Genomic DNA, 18,329 nt, shown 5'->3' on the forward strand with positions numbered 1-18,329 from the left:
TAGAAGATAATCAGAGTTCCTAGTAGTTAATATTTCTAGATATGACATTTTTATGAGCTTACTTCTTGAATAAGTTAAGAATTACCCTCCTGTGCACTTATTTACTCCTATCATGCAATTCCTCATACTGACAGGTCTTAATTTCTTTTATCTACTGTGGTTCATACATTTTAATGTAGTCTTATACATTCATTTCCATTTCACCTTCCTGTTGCATAAGGCTTCAATAAAACACTCCTTTGCTGGTTTCAAAAAGTGTAGTTCTTCATTCTTTAATGTATTAGGTTCTTGCCACTTAGATCAGCCTGCACTAAACATTTTTTCAGTTGTGTCTGTCACATTTTATTTTCATTTGTGTTCCTTTATATATTATTGCTGTATTGTATAGAAGTGGGGTTTATGAGTTCTCAGCCAGCTTTCTGTCACCACCTAATCACAACAGTAGAGAGTTAGGCATTTGAAAAGGTCTCTTAAAAAAATGAATCACTTAGAATTGAACCTTAACAGCTGCATCCCAAACACTACACAGGTACACAATTCCCTAAAGCAGCTGATTTGGTGATGCATGATCTTTTTGCTGTATTTTCTAATCTTGAAAATTGAATTATTAAATTGCTGTGAGGATAGTGAGTACCAAATCTTAGTTGCAAAGTATATGAGAGCTTGGTGATTAAACATTTTGTAAGAAAGTTAAGCACATGCAGTTATAATGCTAGCAAAAATGCATTTAGTCATTCCAGCCAGCCTGTTTACCACTCAAGAAATACAAAGGAAGATTTTGGCATCATCTCATATTAATAGTATTGGAAAATGTGAACCAAAGGAGATTTTAGCAGAGGATTTCCAGGGGAGAAGAAAATAGAAAGTTAGGGGAAAAGCATCTCTTAAATCTCTTTATGCTTTGTTCTGACTTTTTAATGATGACAAAATTATGAATGTTTAAATTAAAGAATTTAAGCAGACTGTGTTGGGTTTGACCTTGGGCTGGATGTCAGTGCCCACCAAGCTGCTCTGTCACTCCTTGCTTTTCAACTGGACAGGGGAAGAAAAGTACAACAGAAGGCTTTTGAGTTGAGATAAAGGCGAGCAGGTCACTCAGCATTTGTTATCATGGACAAAACAGACTCGACTGGGAAATTAATTTAATGTATTACCAATTGAAATTAGAGTAATGAGAAGTAAAACCAAATTTACACCTTCCCCTCATCTTTCCATTTTTCCTGGGCTCAACTGGCCCTGTCAGACATGGGGGAAGCACCTAGAAACTTTCCAGAGAAGCCGTCCTTGTAGCCCCTCCATACCAAAACTTTGCAACACAAAGACATTATAAGAAATTTTTTCATTCAGAGAATGTTAAATAGTGGTTCTCAGTTGTCATGATCCTTCTCTTCACTGGACATGATAGCCTTTGGATGATTGCCCTTCAGACTAGATTCCTTGTCCTTTCAGTGGTGAGCATCAAGGCAGGGTTTCACATCATTCTCTCCTGTGCTGTGAGCAGCCATGGTGTAGGACTGATGCTTCAAGGTCAGCAGTTTCATAGTCCCAAACTAAGTGCTTTCAAAAGAGGGTACCAAGGGTCTAAGCCTATACACATTAGCACAATAGCATCTCTAGCAGCAAAAGTATACATACTTGCTAAAATAAAATTTGAAAAGAAACTTTTAAACTTGAAAAAATATGTGTATGCATACTGTCTTTATGTTTGTATTCTGCCATGAGCTTAAAAAATTAGAGCATGTACATCTGCCTTGTGGAGTCATTAAAACACGAGATGGGCATTCTAGCATTGACATAACATTGGGTTATTTTACAGATTTTAGTAAATATTCTATGCTATATATATCTGTTTTAAAGTCACTGCAGAAAAATACTTTTATCTTATTGATTTTTCTCCGTTAAAGCAACTCAGCAGTACTTGTAAAGACATTGTTAATTGTACTGATATCTTTCATTTAAAATAGAGAGTTAAAAAAAAAAAAATACTTAGCTCCAGAGTTCTGTTCCTGCTTTCCTTAAAAGTTTTGAATTCTTTACTTGTATCTGACATTTGTTTCTGAAATCTTTCATTAATCTCAGCTGATGCCATGCCCGGTGTTCAGAGATGGCAGATGCGCCTTTGGGCACTTGTAACCAAACTTATTGAAGCAAGGACTTCAGGAACCATGCCAAATCCTGAGCTTCTGAATAAGAAAGAGAAGGCTGAAGCCGGAAAGATCTGGGAGCAGAAGAACCTGGTGATTTCTGAGGTTAAAAGAAACACTTACATGGGTTCTAAATTACCAAATAAGTTGCTTCACCATATGTTTGACTAACAGAGCCAAATCTTTTTCCCCAAATGAGTAGCTATTTTTTAATGAATTATTCTCTATGTAAATAATTTTATCTACCTACAAGTTTTGTGGGACAGAACTTATTTAAATGATGTATGCCTCATTTAAGGAATGAAATGTTATTACATTAAAGTTTTATCAATCTGGGATTCAAGTAACTCGGTTTCAAGTAACAAAATTGTAGGTGAGTTCTGTAGGTTACCCTAACAAAGTTTTCATCTGTTTGCTTCATTCCTCATTATCATGCCTGCTGTTTCATATAGAATGAAAAAAGCCACTGGTGAAAATGTATTAGCATAGCCTTGAAAAAAATATTGAAGTGGTTGTGATTAGTATAAATTCAATTACCCAAGACTCAGAAGCAAACATAAATACCTGCAAAATTAACTTCAAGTATTTTTCTGTGGATAAAAACTTTTGCAATTTTAGACCCTGTTGTGAGGGATCTTCCAGATCACTTAACAGACTTTATAATTCTAATCTTGTAATCTATGAACAAGCTTTCACCAGTATAAATGGATTTAGAAGATAGAAGGCCTCTTGTAGAGGCAAAGGGAAGATATTTTATTGAAGGAAATAAAGGGTGACTAATGCACATTTTTCATACCATTAACTGAGCTTTTTAAATTCTGAAACAGAAGAAAAACTAATCAGTTGAATTTTTATATTATTGTTATTTTCCCCCTCACACATGTGATTGCATATATGATGTGTTTGCATACCAAAGTGATTTTTATATGAGGTAAGATACACATATTTCACAAACTGAAATTGATTATCAGTAATTGTTTTTCATTTAAAAACCCAGTATTCCAAGTTTGAGAATTTTAAGTAATTAATGACACAGACCTTTTCTTCTAATACAAGGTAACCGAGTACTTCACAAAGGATCATTTGTTCAATGCAGCTATTTCCCGATTAATGAGCCTCACAAATGTACTCCATGTAAGTATGTGATATTAATGAAGGTATTTTTTTCTCAGACATTGCTCCTGTCAGTCTTCCTACAAAGCAGGAGCTGCCTGAACTACAGGTCCAGCTTTCTGTAAATCATTAACTTTATAAACAGTATTACTAGGTCAAGAGTGTTGTTGAGTTACTCAGTTCGAAAGCAGCATGTTTTAGTATCACTGTAACCCTGAAATATAAACAGTTTTGCAGGAGGACCTTGATGGTATTAGATCTACCAGATTCTGATGTTTATGTCTGCATCCTGTGATTTGAAGAGGATACATTTTGTTTAGTTATGTTCTTTGTTCTCTTGATTTTAGCCAAGTTGCCTAGGTAGCTAGGTACAGTAGAACATTATAGAATTACCACCAAGCATTCTGATTTTAAAAGGGTTATTCTTTGCAAGGAAAATGATAGAGTCAGTTCTCAAAGACAGCTTACACTGCTGTAAGCTAAAACTTAAATTTTAAGATTTTTAATTTATATTATGTTGTTTATCAGTCATGATAGATTAAATATAATAAACTATAATCATTATTTTCATTACTTCTCTTAGATCTGGTTGAGCAGTCCTTCAGGCATATAATAGCAACCTGATACAGACCAGAAATTAAATATAATTTTGAAAGTTTTAGTTTCTGTATTGAAATACCATTTTATACCTTATGGATTCCAAGGTGCTTATTGGTAAAAATCAAGGAACTTAACAGAAAGTCAAGTAGGTTGTGCACAGGTGCTGTACTGAGCCAACTTAAGTCTGGCATCCTGTATGGTGTGGGGAAGGTAACACACAGTTCTTTTTCTCCAACTCAATGGCTTATAGCCATTTGGGGCAAATGCATGGTGGAATGAATGATAAAAAAAATAAAACTCAGTATCCTACAGGCAGCCAGATACTTGAACACTGAGGTATTTCTTGAGCTAAGGAAGACAGTGGAGTATCTTTGAAGAATAAGTTTCTGCATAGCATGCTGACACTTCCTCTTCTGCTTCTAGTTAAAAGGAGGAAGTAGAGAGGTGGGCAAGGATTAAACATTGAAAGTGGGTAGTAGTTGCTGAAACTTACTCAAATATAGTTTGCACTATAAGTGTTAAGATGCCCTCTGACAATATTTGCAGTTAAGCAAATCGCTGGTTTTGGACCATTTTCTAGTTGATGAGAATGGGTGTTCATCACATCAAATAATTCTCAGAAGCTGACATGTATTGACATTTTTTTGTGCTTTTTCATTTGAGAGAAAGATTACAAAATAGATGCAACAGCTGAATTTGCCATGGAGTGCAATCTCTTACACAGGCAAAGAAAGAAAAAGTTCATCTGATTGCTTTTAGTGCTGTATCTTTTCTTTTAAGTTTCGTGTAAGTTAAGTTGTATGGGGAAATGAGGTTCAAATTTTGTCGTTCAAGTTACCTTTTGCCAGAAATTGAACATTTTCTGCACTAAAGAAACCAGACACTTTACTAAAATAATGAGAACATAAAACTGTTTTAATTCTCAAAGCTTTCCTTCAGCTCTAAAACCTCACTTTGTCACTAAATTCAGTTTACTGAATTTACTGAAGCCATTCTATGATCCTGTACAATTGGACCTTGTCCCACCAAAACCTATGTTGCATTTAGCACAGTTTGACTGTCATATACAAGTGCTTCACCTCTTCTCAGAGAGCTCTGATTTTGCCTAAGATTGCACTTCTAGAAAGGGCAGCACTCAAAATGATTTTGAGGGTCACTCTTGTCCACATGAGTGTGTGTTCGGAGTTCTACACTAGAGCAGATCCCAAAGGATCTTCATCAGCTGCTTTAGGATTAGCTTTTAAGTGTTAGAGGGTACCAAAAGTTGTGATTTTAGTTCTCCATTTTCATATGTTTCCAGTTTATTGTGAAATTACACTCTCCTGAGCATAGACATTAATTTTAGTTTTCATTACTGTATTTTCTTCTTAATTAAAACACTTTCTCCCCACCTCAGAATTTTAATAGTTTATTTCTTTTTCCTTGCTTTTTCACTCAGCAAGCTCCTCGGCCTCTTGTTCTCCACAGCACAGAATTTGAAGATGCTTTGGCTTCACTCTGCATTATGGTTGCACCTATGGCTCCACATATTGCATCAGAAATGTGGAAAGGTATTTATAATCTTCATATACATGTTCTAGGAGAAAGGACAGGAAATTTGCAAAAATAGCTGTAACATGTACATATGTTACTTACCTCTGAATTCTTTATCTAGCTTGTCACTTTCTGTCATAATTGTTAAGCAAACTTGAATCTTGTGTAATTCCCACATCTCTCTTTTCTACCTTTGGTTTCTTTTTCCTTGCATACATAGGTGGATTTCTTGAAACTAGGCAGAGAAAGGGAGATAGAAGAAAAATTCAAGACACGACTTGCATGAGGAATTCATATGTCAGCTGATAACTGCTCCTGAGTATGGATGACATTATTAAGAGCTGAGCACCAGGACAGAAACAGCCCTTTTTAATATGTCAGAGCCATTGGACTACAAATACTTTCTTTCAGGGATTCAAACAAAGCAAACCATATTAGAGGGCTGGATACTAAAAAGATTAAAGGAGTGTTCAATAAAAATCCTACTTTTTTAGGATGCTCCAGAAACTGAGGGACACTATGCTGTAAATTAACCTGCCATGGAGAATGGGAATGGTAGACAGGGTGTATTTGCTAAGACCTGTCACAGTTGTATAGGTCTGAACACCAAATGCAGGTTGCATGGTGCTGATACAGTTAAAGCCTGTGAAATAAGGGATATGCATGCTAGAGTTTAGCAACTGATTGTAAGGTTTATTGGGAAAAGTCACAAGATGCATGTGGGAAGATAGGAATATATTCTGCATTGTGGCTGGCCACAAACTGCTCTATGGTTTTGGAACTAATGTTGGCTTTTGGATGCTGTCTAAATGGTTATATTTTCAACGGTCATCCCAAAAACCGTCCCAAAAACATCAAGTGTTTGCAGCGCAGTGCTGCTAAGCTGATAATATTTCAGTGTTGTGCATGGCTTTGTAATGTTAATTGCCAAGGAACTGCTCTTGCTCAAAGCAGTAACAAAGAAGCAGAGCCTATGGAAACAACAAGATATGGTAGGGAAAGTGGGTTGGATTTTTGGCATGTGTTTTAATTTCCAGTGATTTTGAAATGTCTTAACTGTCTAGAATAAAGAGTGGCATCAGACATGATCCATCTGGTCTTATACTATGACATGCCATCTAATTAAAATAATACTAATAAAAGTAATTAGCATGACACATTGGTTGACATGGAGGCAGAAGAGACCCAGGATAATTACTCATATATACAGTGCCTTCTGAACTTGGAATTCTAATACATGTTAGGAAAAACAGAATTATCAGCTATGGTTGATAAAATGACAAAGAGTGCTAAGATGTCTTAATTAACAGCTTGTCAAGCTTAATCCTGTAGCATTTTGAATGTTAGATAAAAAAAGTCTTTTCTTGCTACTAAAATCATTGGAGAATGAAAATTATAAACATTTTCTGGATCTCCCTCTGATGTAAGAATGAAAAGGAATCATATAAAATTTGGATGTATATTGTCCTCAGCCTCTCTCCAAATTTAAAGATAAATTTTTTCTTGTGTGGTGCAAAGACATCTGCAGTGTAATTCAGTGCAGCAGTCATAAAAAAAAACGTGAGTTGATTATTGCCTGAAGAATTTTGTTACTAAGTTTGAAAAAGGCAATATCTCTTAGCATTGCATTATATTGAAGTTATTAAACAATTTTATCCGGAGAATGTGCATACATTTAACTGCTTCATTGTGGTAAGAATACTGTATTATTTTGAAATAGCCAACATCTATCAATTGCACCCTGGGATTGAGATTTCATATTAAAGATTTCCCAAGTTTTGAATTGCACTCTAGTTCCAAACACCAAATCCCGTCGTTCTTCTGATGTAACCAATTTCTCAAACTTCATTGTCTGTGAGTGATGATGCTTTACTATGTAAATAATTTCAATATGAAAATTAAGGTTTCTAAATACTCTGTTTAGTTTTGTCTGGGCTTTAGTTCTCCATACTCAGAGAGAATAAGTCTCTCCTTTTGTACCTTGGCTTTGCATCTAAATGTCAGGATAATGTGGCTTCCTCTTTCGTAAATTGGTCAGGAAAAAGGAGTCTGTATATTGTTAGTTCTATAAATTGCTCCTATAGCAGTGGACCCCACACTTTGATGGAAGCTACTTGAATGCTGTTCTGTAAGTGCCTCACCTTTCAACAGCTGAACAATAGCAACCCACGATACTTTGTGTGTGAAGAAGTTCTTGTCCCACCTTAGAAGACAAGTGGTTTCTGTATTTTGGTGTGCCAGCCTGACAGTGTTAGTTGTGCCGTGAGTGTGCTGGTTTATCGCTCAGTAACATAAAAAGCAGCCGTAGCCCCTCAGTGTGGGAAGAGTTCATCCGGCTGATATCTTGGCAGTTTATGAACACTAACAGGATGAGGAAATCAGTTTCCTTCCTGAAATCTTTTATCTAAGGAATATACAGACACGATTTGAGACTTTTTTTTTAGTTTGTTTGTAGTAATACAGAGTTTTGTTGTTCAGACAAGGATATGAAACTGCTTATTGTGAGTTGCTAAATTTTTATTAGAGATGACACATGAAAGATATGTACACCTTTGATAAACAAATCCTAGGAAATGCTGAAATTAAACATCACTTTTTGCATTTTTAACAGTATCATTGTCTTAGCAGTATTTTTGCTGTCAACTACAGTAGCTCTGTTGCAAGAACTTGTCTGTATTCAGCCTTTGCTCAAGAAGGCTTCTGGAAAGAATGGAGTTAAGTAAAAGCTAATTGATGTTGCAGGTTTTAATTGAAAATCTGAATGTAGAAATCCTCCTTCTCAAATCCAGCAAGAAACATGTTTTGGAGTTTAAAAAATATTTTCTTCTCCAGAAGTATTAATGTAAAAGGAAGGAGAGCAAGTCTTTCAAATGGAGGAAGACAGATTGTTTTAGAAGGTTTAAAGGATGTGTGTTGAGTTTGCTGGGCTGCAGTCACATACTAGAGTTAGCTTACAGTAACTCAGGCTTTTCACATCTTATTTCTATAGTATACCAGTGGTATAATACAGCTTTTCTCAGAGCTGTCTGGAAACAGCTGTCATCATTTCTTTGAGGTTGCAGATTGTTTCATATATGACTGGCAGACATATTCTTCCTGAGCTGCAGAAAGGTATTTTGGATATGTGACTTGTCCAAATCTGTCAAATAGGGAGATTCATTAAACAGTAAAAAGCTTATCAAGAACAAAGTAACATGGTAACAATGCCAGAAAGAGGCTGCACAGGCAAGTAGATACTCACCCAAAATGTCTCTCTACTTGCCCTTATGCTCTCCTGATCTGAGTTTTTTGAAAAGTGTTCCTGCTTTGTCTCCTAGTGTGGTGGATTTTATTTAACACACATTTCTATTGTTTCAATTTCACTAAATCAAAAAATTAGCAGTATTTGGATATCCACCCTCACAGTCATCTTATACTTCCCCCTCTGATCTTACATTTTCTGTTTGAAAATCCCTAGTCCTAAACTCTTGATACTGCCATTGTTTCAGATGCTTTCATTAGCTGCCTTTTATCGTCCATTAATACTTCCATCTTCATTTTCTTCCCTGCTTTAACCTCTCTGTTCCAGGGCTTGTCAAAAGCCAGCTCTCTCTCAATTTACTTCATAATCACGACTTTTACTCTGGCCTACATAATTTTGTGTCTACGTAACTGCACAATTACTGGAATTTTACAGATAATTTTTTCCAGGGTTTTTTTTTTTTTCTGTAAAACTAGAGTTACCTTGCTGTCCCTAACACCTTGCTGATACACGATTGCTCCCATGTCTTCCTTCTTAAATCTCTTTAAAATAAGAATGCCCTGTCAAATAGCCCCTAAGGGGAAGTATTATGCTTATGAAGTACTCCTGTAATGCTAGTAAAACATTGTCCTGAGCTGAAAAGTTGTTAGACTGGTCCTGTCCCCTCTTTCTCTCAACTCACTAATATACAGTACTATAGTACTCATTTTACTTGATGCTTTAAAATGTGTTCCAATGCTGTGAGTTAATGATTTGGGAAACCTTGCTCTAACATTAGCTTGCCAGTCAGTAGAAGTCCACTGAAACAGATCCAATAGCAAGATCAGGGCTTGAGACTGAGCACGAGTGTTGTCTTTGATCTGTCCTGTACAGATGGATACATATAAGTAAAAAGCTTACAGTAAGTAAAAATATACTCAGCTTTCTGTCCTGCATCTGCAAGAGAATCTATAGCCATAAAAGCAAAATACATCAAAAAATGTAATGCAAAATGCACACCACTTGCAAAATGCACATCACTGGGTACTTTCCAGTGCAGTAAGACAATAAAATAGGCTTTTCATGTTTTAACAATCAAAGTTTCAGAAATGGTTTATTTTTAATGTATCAAACAGTGCTTTTTTCTAGTGTCTCAGAATCAAGTGGGAAGGCTAGAGAAGGGTTCTCTCTAGGTCCTCACAAGTGAGCCATCACCATTCTGGATCAGGATGATGAAGTTTCTGGTTTAGTGTGTTGAATTTAAAAAATACAAACCGAGTCATGATGTTTTCTGTGTTATACAGCTTACAAAATGTGAATTAAGGCAGGAAGCCAAACAGGCAACATAACTGAAACCTTCATTTTGGTTTCCTGTCCAACAGTTTTCTCAAACTAGTTCTGCTGACTTTTCTACTCTCTTTTTTTGTGGATGAGCTCATAGCTCATTTTGTAGCAAGGCACTGGGCTTACTCACACTGTGCTTCAGAATGCATTTTAATTATTTTTTATTCATAGGTTTCTTAGGACTGAGAGCCTCCACAAGAATTAAAAGTGACCCTGGTTTTGCTTTTGTTGATAGCAACTCGTATATCAGAAAGTGGGTTTTAAATAGTTTGAAGAATTCTCTACAACAGTAAAATAAGGAGTGGCCAGTGTGCATGCTTCTTCCACAAGGCATGTGATCAGTTGGAAAGAAATGAGGTCATCTGAATGTTCAGAAGCCAAAAAGGAAAGAATCTAACAGCTGTTCTCTTTACAGTCAATGTGATAATGAATCATCAATATGAAGATTTTTTTTTTTCTGCTTGAGTTCATACCTTTTGCCCTCTCAGTTTCTGAGCTACTGCTGCAAAAGAAAAAAAAAAAGCCAAAAAACATAAAATCAAAGCCACTGAACTGTTTTAAAAAATTATATGCCTAACAAATGATTGTTGCCATTAGGAAACATGCCTGTTCTTGCTTGCCATTAGAAATAGCTCCTATCAGTCCTCCCCACTGTCCCTCTCTGAGTCATTCAGAAAATAGCACAGCTCTGTGTTATTTTACCAAAGTACTTTGTCTGAAAAAGCATTGACAAAAATGTGGTGGATTTTTCTGGAGAAAGTTGCATGCTCTTTATGTCCCTGTTTGCTGTTACTCACCATATCAGCTTAAACCATCCAGCAAGCTGAACTGATGCATGCACTGTGCATTGGTTGGGTGTGTGCCTGTGGCTGCTGTCGTGCTGTTTTGAGTAGCTTCAGTGCCTCACCAGTGAGTCTTGTGTTGATAGCTTTATGCTTTTACTGGAGTTTTCCTAAACCAGATGAGACTTCACGTACATTTTGCAGTTCAGAATGAAGCATGTGCTCATAAAAAGTTTTAGTTTATATTCTTATTCATATGCAGAGAATGCTTTTAATTTAAAAATCCCCTGGCTCCGTGAGAATTGCAAGAGTAGCTCCGTGAGAATTGCAAGAGTAATCATCATCAATGTTGGTCATATTTGGCAGCACCTTGTTAAATGAAATCTTTGTTTTATCATATGGCTACAGTAAACAGCAACATAAGTCCCACTCAGGAGCTTCTATTCAGTTACAGAATGCAGCTTCAGAATGAATTGCTTCCTATTCTCCTATTACTTAAACAAATCAGGAATTAATTATCTTGGGAAGACAATAGCTAGTTTAATGAAGGGAGAACACTTATAGCCATAACAGAAATTTTTAAAAATAAAATAAAGGATAAAATATTTCAGAATGTAAAAATTGTAAGAAGGAGAGCAAGCTGTGCAAGGCATTTCTTTGTATCACCTTTAATTTGTGAGAAAAAATACTTCACAAAATAGAGAAAATCTTGCAAGTTGCTTAACTTGCAAATTTAGAAACTACTCAGCATATCACAGGTGGCAAAACAATTCAGTCGTTTATCATTCTCAGTTGTTAGCAGAATTCTAATCAAATAGATGGCATTACTGAAAATAAATGTAGTAGTATGGTTGACTTTTAGAAGCAGAGGTCAGCTTGTGTTGCAGTATAACAATTTAAAATAATAAACAGTGTTCTTCTGTGCTCTTGGCAAAGTCATAGAGTGTTCATTTAAATCTAAAGTGTGCCCACATTGTTAATATCTTTACTCATGCTATTAAAAAAAAATGCTTCAAAGATGTATATCTTTCTGTTTATAACGTGCTGTATGCTAATCTAAACAATGTTATTTCCTCCTATGGCACTTGCTTTTAAATTCAGCTTTATCCTGATCTAATTTGTCAAACAAATTCCAGAAACCAAATGTTCTGGTTACCATACAGATGAATGTTTTACTGTTTTCATTTTCCAGGTTTGGCACATATGCAGAATAAACTTTGTAGTCATCATCACTGGGATGTTGATGTTCTGCATCAGTCCTGGCCCAAAGTAGACTCAGATTACCTTCAGCCATCAGATGTTGTGGAGATGTCTGTACTGGTAAGAGCATTTTGACTTACTTTCAGCAGTGGCCAAGTAATGTGTTATGAGCCCAGAGGATGATGAAAGTTCTTCTCTTCTGGAAGTCAGTTCCTGTAGTAGATGGCACAGTGAAAGTTCAAAATAGAAGCTGCTATTGTGCTGAGTAATTAAAATGGTTTCCTAAACAAAAAGATGTAGTGAGTCTGGAAGAAAGATGCCCTAAAATATAAACCTTTCAGAGTGACTGCCTTTTAGTACCTGTGGAGATTTGACCAATGAACAGCCATGGGCAAGCATGATACTGTCAAAACTAGGATCAAAATACAGGCCCAGATTTTTGCCTGACTGCATTTATTAACTCAACCTTGTACAAAAATGTATTGTTAGGTGATATTTCTTATGGTATGTGGCTCCCTAACAGAACCAATCACTGGGTTGAGTTGTGATTTTTGCCATTTCAGCCCATCTGCCTTGGGCTGAATTTCTGGCACATGTCAGGAGAGTGCATTTGCAGGAATGGGGTTGAGAAAACCAACTATATTTGGGAATGTTAAAACTTCCAATTTCTCTTTGAGCTCTACCCCCTTTGTGGCCTATGGAAAGAGCTGGCTGTTCAGTGGAAGAGTAGACATGTAACTACCTTTAGTTAGCCTCCAGTTTTCCAACCTGTGCACAGTATAGTTTACTGTCTTCTTCCCTATGGCTGTAGTTCAGGATGCTCCCAGACATCATAAAGCTTGGTCATTAGACAGGGCACAGAGGGAATGAATGCCTGGAGCCTGGGGCATGGGATTCCTGAGCAGTGTCTCAGCTCTTCCACTGACTGACTCCTGCTCCACCTGCCTTCAAGTTCCTCGTGCTCAGGCATTGTGATAGTCTGTAATTAACATAATTGCATACTACTAGATCTGTAGGACTCCTGCCTTTTTCACTGTTCCCCAAAGGATAATCTTTAGCATTCTACACTTAAATGCTCTAAATGAAATTAAATGCTTCAATTTAAATGCTTTCTGTGTTTCTGGACATTGAATGAAATGGAGCCTATAGAAGAATTGCCATTCAGTCATGAAAAGCTGTATGTTCTGTGTGTGTAAAACAGAGAAAATGCATTTTATCTATTTTTTTTTTTTTCAGTTTGCCCCTTTGGGCAAGGGAGGAAAGCAGTTCATTCATTTTTGTTGAGCTGAGTTTTTTGAGAAGGGAAGAGATTGGTTGAATTTAAGGGAAGCCATGTTGCTGTAGATTTCCTTAATGAAAGTATCTTTGCAAATAATTTCATATCTTGCCTGATCTCTCCTTCAGTTTATTTGGACAGAATGAGAAATACTGTTAAAACACTAGTTTTTCCAACCTTAAACATACATGCTTAACAAAGACCAAGGAGTATGTCTTCTTGAAGGAAATTTTTAATTTCATCTTTCCAAACCAAGGAGAGGGACTCTATTGCCAGCTGGTGTTAATAGAAAACTTAGCCTAATAGTTCCTGTGGGGGATTTGCTTTATTCCTCTTTCTTGCCCTCTCTTTCTTTAAGTGATAAGCACTTAGTTCTAGCAGTAAAAATCTTCACTGAGGTATGATCACTTCTCTCAAGCTCAAAATAAGCCTTCACGTCCAAGCACAGCGAGCAAACATCTTGAATCCAGTGTTCAGTTTATAAGGAAGTCATGAATGAGAAATTGTGTAATTATAGAAACGTCTTTGCAGTTGTGGTTAAAGTAAACATGTTATTAAATATATCTTTGAAATAACAACTTCAGCAACACAGGGAATACTCTGGACACAGTGTTTTCAAAACTACACAAGACTACCAAATATAAAAATACTTAAACATTTCACTGATGTTTTTCTACTGACATGAAAATTTCCTTCTCACAAAAAGAAACAAGAAAAAATACTAATTTTGCTTCTTAATAGCCACTATGAAATTTTTTTTCATTTCTTTTCCTGGTTGACTTTGTCAAAGCCATAACCTTGTGTAGCAGTCTTGTAGTAATGAGAGAAAAAACAACCCCTGGGTCTCAGTCCTATATTCATGGAATAATATGATGTATTTGACCACCTTCCTTCTGAGAAAGCAAGAGACTGGAAGACTAGAGAGACAGTTGCTTTTTTAAGCTGGGAATAATTCTTAGAAATACTGCCTACAGAGTATGCCTGGCTGTCTACTGTAAGAGTAAGGCAAAAGGGAAATATGGGGGAGCAGGGAATGTGAATGTGCACAGAATGTGGGAAATCTTGTAGACCTGAAGGTTTTTGTATGGCTGCAAAAATAAATTGCCCTCATTGAACCAAGAAACACTCACCATACAGAGGAACTGGTTAGTTGCAAAGAGTCAGTGTCTCTTCACAAGGCTGTACAGTCAAATCAAGTCTTTGGGCCACAATCCTTTTCTTCTCAAGCCATCAAACTGCCTCAGGCTGCCAGGGTTTTGTCTGCTGAGACATTCTGGGTTTATTTCTCTTCACACAAAATACTCGTTATTTCCTGTCAGTGCTGGAGTTATGTCTTTGCATATTTAACCCAAAGCAACAAAAGCAACCAACTCACTTCACTATCCTCGGCTGAAGGAATATAAATTGCCAACAAGACATTTAAATTCACTGGGTATGCACAGTATCTGTTACTCTAAATATTATTGCAAAGTTGAGTATTTTTAATAATACTGTGTATTATTAATGCTCTGAAAAATCTGACCTGAATGTAGTGTGCATTTCATTCTATAAACACATTTCTGACTAGCATTCCTCACATTTTCTAGGTGATACAGAACTGTTAGCAGATGTGCTCTTAAAACTGATGCTTTTAGAAATAAAAAAAAAAAAAAAAAAAAAAAAGTTGGTGTCATTTTCCTAGCTTTGGCATATGAGGGAGGCCTAACAGTACACAAATATTTATTTTCTTTCTAACTTCTCAGAAGGATTATGCATCAATGGTAAAAAAAATATATTTTAGTTGAATTAAAAATTTCTCTCTGCAGCCTCAAGGTGCTTATTTTTCAGTGTTTTGTGATTTCATGTCAACATTTATAACTTCTGTAGTTACCACTAGCTCCCTGTAGATCTGGAATAGTGTAGAAGGTCAAATGTTAGGGAAAAAAGAAAAAAAAGAAAAAAATAAGGGAAAAGAAGAGAAGAAAAAAGAAACAGCTTCCTTCTTCAGGGGAAGAAAAGAACCAAGACTCCTGTATTTCTTCTCTTGCAGTTTGCAGGGTTTTTCCAAGAAGCAAGGCTGCCAATGTTCTTGTGCTGGCACTTTTACGTGGAAATGCCAAGGGTTATTCTGTTCTAACAAGATACAGCAAGACAGAGAGATGGAGGAATAGCAGAAGACATTTCTCCTGCTGAGAACCTAAGCCCTGGACTAAAAGGATATGTGAATAGGATGCTTGTTGAGCACAGCATGTGGTGAAATCTGCAGCTGGCTGTTAAAAGAGTAGTGTTAAAATGCTTCATGATACCTGCCTATAATGAAAGCCATGCTCAAACACATAGTGAAACCATAACAAATCAGCTGTTTGATAAACGTTTTGGTCCCAGCTCAGAGCATAGTGTGGGAAGATCAGGAGACATGCTGTGGGAAGGTACACAGTGCCAGGTCGCCCAGGCTTCTCGGCCTTTCTAGGAAAACACAACCACTAGCAGTTCATTTATTTACCAAGTTGATTTAGACTGCTTGGCTTTTCTGTTGAGAACAGCACCAAATAGGCTAGTTGTGGAAAATTTCCCTCTGCCAGCACCCATCCACTGGGACATATTAATTTGCATGATGGAAGACAGTGAATGACATTTTAACTAAGCAGGCATAGCTTTGAACTGCAGGCTGCGTGTCCTAGCAGCAAGTTGAGAAGCTTGCTTTATATTCCCACTAAAACTGTATCTGTTTGGATTTTACTGTTTTCTTTTTCCTATGGAATGCATTTGTTCTCTGAAGTGTCCTGTCAAAAACAACTGCTTGTATTTGTTTTTCACAAAAGCTTTAAAACTTAACTATGTGTTTTTCAAGGATTTTACTTTACACCAGGTGCTAAAAGCAAAGTTTAACACAGCCAGCCTATTGTGATGTCACAATATGGATGTATGTAGGAGTAGTTAAAATCCTACTGACATTATCACTGCAAATTATTGTCAGGGCTATCAGAAAACAGAAGTGGCTGATCCTTGCTGCATTTCAAACTTCATCTTGGTTCCTTAAAAATCTGTCCCAACTTCCTCTCTCCGAGAATTGCACAAATTATTTTATTTTCAATAAAAATAAAATACAAACAAAATACAAACTAGGTAAGTGAACGAGGTCTTTCTCGTTTGTTGTATGTTACATACAGATGTCCTGGATAAAATCTGGGTGAAAACCAAGTAGTGTACATTTTTATGTCCAAACTGCATTAAGCAATGTCTATTCCTTTTAGAAGATTGAAATCTCCTTGAAATTATGCCTAGGGGTCAGAGATCTGCAGTACCTACACAGATTATTATACAAGTAATGTGATCAACTTCATTTAAAAATTGAAATTATTTCATTTTCTAAAATGTATGGTTTACATTCTTCTCATCAAGCCACTGAAAATAGTCCATTAATCTGAAAGCTTTTGTAATAATTAATTTTATGCCAGGTCCAGAAAGTAGCCAGGCTCTGTAGTGTGTCTCCATTATCTACTATTATTGGATGACAGAAAGGATTTATAAAACCATTTTATAAATTGAAGTGATTTCCACCAAAGGACTTACTCAATTTTACTTACCTGATTCTGCCTCACTGAAGCAACACCAGTGTTGAAGCTGCTCTGAAAACCAGCCACACACAGAAAAATATTAGTTAATGAGTAGTCAATGTCTATGTGGTCAGTGTTGGATTAATGAGCCATAGGTTGAGTGCAACATATAACAATGAGTGCAACATACACTAAGTTAAAGCCTATTTTTCTAAAAATAATAAATCTTCCATTTGAATCTCTGCAAGACATTGCTTAGCTGTAAAGAATCCAGATTGCTGCCCAGAAGTATTTACAAACCAAGACTCCCGCCAGACATTTTATGCAGCTTGTGTGACTGTCATATTTTTAAAATTAAAAGATCACTGCATTGCACAGTCACATGCTGCTTGCTGTCTTCAAAACTGAGACTTCCTGTGGCCACTTCTCCAATTTTTTTGAGTATCACGAGTCAGAGTTTTATCATATGGTGGACAGGAGATAGAAAGAATTTTATCCTCTACTTTAGAAAGTGTGGGTTTATCTTTTGTAAAAAGATAGATTGGATACAGGAAATGAAATTGTAGGGAACAGTCTGGTTAAACTTCTGTTTCTTCTTGTTTTCCTGTCTCTTTTTCAGATCAATAACAAAGCTTGCGGCAAAGTTTTTGTGCCTCAGCAAGCAGCCCGCAATTTTGAAGAAGTCCACGAGCTTGTTCTTCAAAGTGAACTTGGAGTCAAGCATCTCCAGGGACGAGCCATTAAAAAAGCCTTTCTGTCTCCCAGAACTGCCCTTATCAACTTCTTAGTGCAGGAATAGTAAAGGCTCTGCTGGGCTGTAAAAGGGAACTGGAATCTTTAGAGGTGGAAATCGATGTAAAAACAGTTATAGTTATTTCACTTCATGTAAAGGCAGGAAAGAAATCTTATTAAAATCAGATTGCTGCTAAATCTTCCTTTCAATGTGGAGAAATGTGCAGAATTAAAGTTTCTTATTGAGTCACAGTAAGACACTGCTTGTCCATTTTCTTTGGGAGAATGAGAAGGAAGCACAGAAGAACTAAACAATTGTAACAGAGTGTAACTGAAGAAAGCGCATGGGGCTTAGTGTCAGCCTCGGGAATATATCCTGTTGGAAAGTTGGCTTTGCTAATTGCAGATGCTTGAATGTGATTCCAGGACTAAATGACTGTCCTGTTAGGTGTGCTTTGCTCCCTGTATCACATGTTTGGGTAACCTACCATTAACTAGCATTTAAAGTTTTAAGGAAACATTGCAAATCATTACAGACTTTTAACGTAAAAAGTCAATTTTTTGTGCTGACAAATGGCCTTGGGCACAGCAGAATGGGTGGTTTGATACATTTCGCATAAATTTCAGAGACAGGTTGAGAAAAAGGTCAGATTATTTAGCCAAGCCCTGCTTTAGCCAGGGTTCTCCTTCCTAGCTGATGCATTTGTGTTACACATGCATGAGAGGTGCAACTTTAGCAAAGTACTGATGGTTGTTTCTGTGTGGAACAGGATGAAAGTTACTTCCTGTGCTTGAGCCATCTGAGAGACTTTCAGGGCATTCAAGAGAGGAATCTGCTAGACATGCAGC

At 36.6% G+C, this 18,329-nt stretch overlaps 1 protein-coding gene across 1 annotated transcript in view; it reads left to right on the forward strand.

The window, feature by feature from the left end:
- LARS2 (leucyl-tRNA synthetase 2, mitochondrial) overlaps positions 1-17,736 on the forward strand; it is an 81,922-nt gene extending 64,186 nt beyond the window's left edge. The window contains exons 17-21 of the mRNA XM_079302569.1: positions 2,080-2,249; positions 3,201-3,278; positions 5,296-5,407; positions 11,929-12,056; positions 17,368-17,736. Of these exons, the coding sequence (XP_079158695.1) occupies positions 2,080-2,249; positions 3,201-3,278; positions 5,296-5,407; positions 11,929-12,056; positions 17,368-17,547 (668 nt within the window). The 3' untranslated portion in view covers positions 17,548-17,736. The remainder of the gene's footprint in view (positions 1-2,079; positions 2,250-3,200; positions 3,279-5,295; positions 5,408-11,928; positions 12,057-17,367) is intronic.
- Positions 17,737-18,329: the final 593 nt, after the last annotated feature.

The sequence above is a fragment of the Erithacus rubecula genome (genome assembly GCF_903797595.1).
Source record: "Erithacus rubecula genome assembly, chromosome: 3".
Taxonomy (NCBI): Eukaryota; Metazoa; Chordata; class Aves; order Passeriformes; family Muscicapidae; genus Erithacus; species Erithacus rubecula.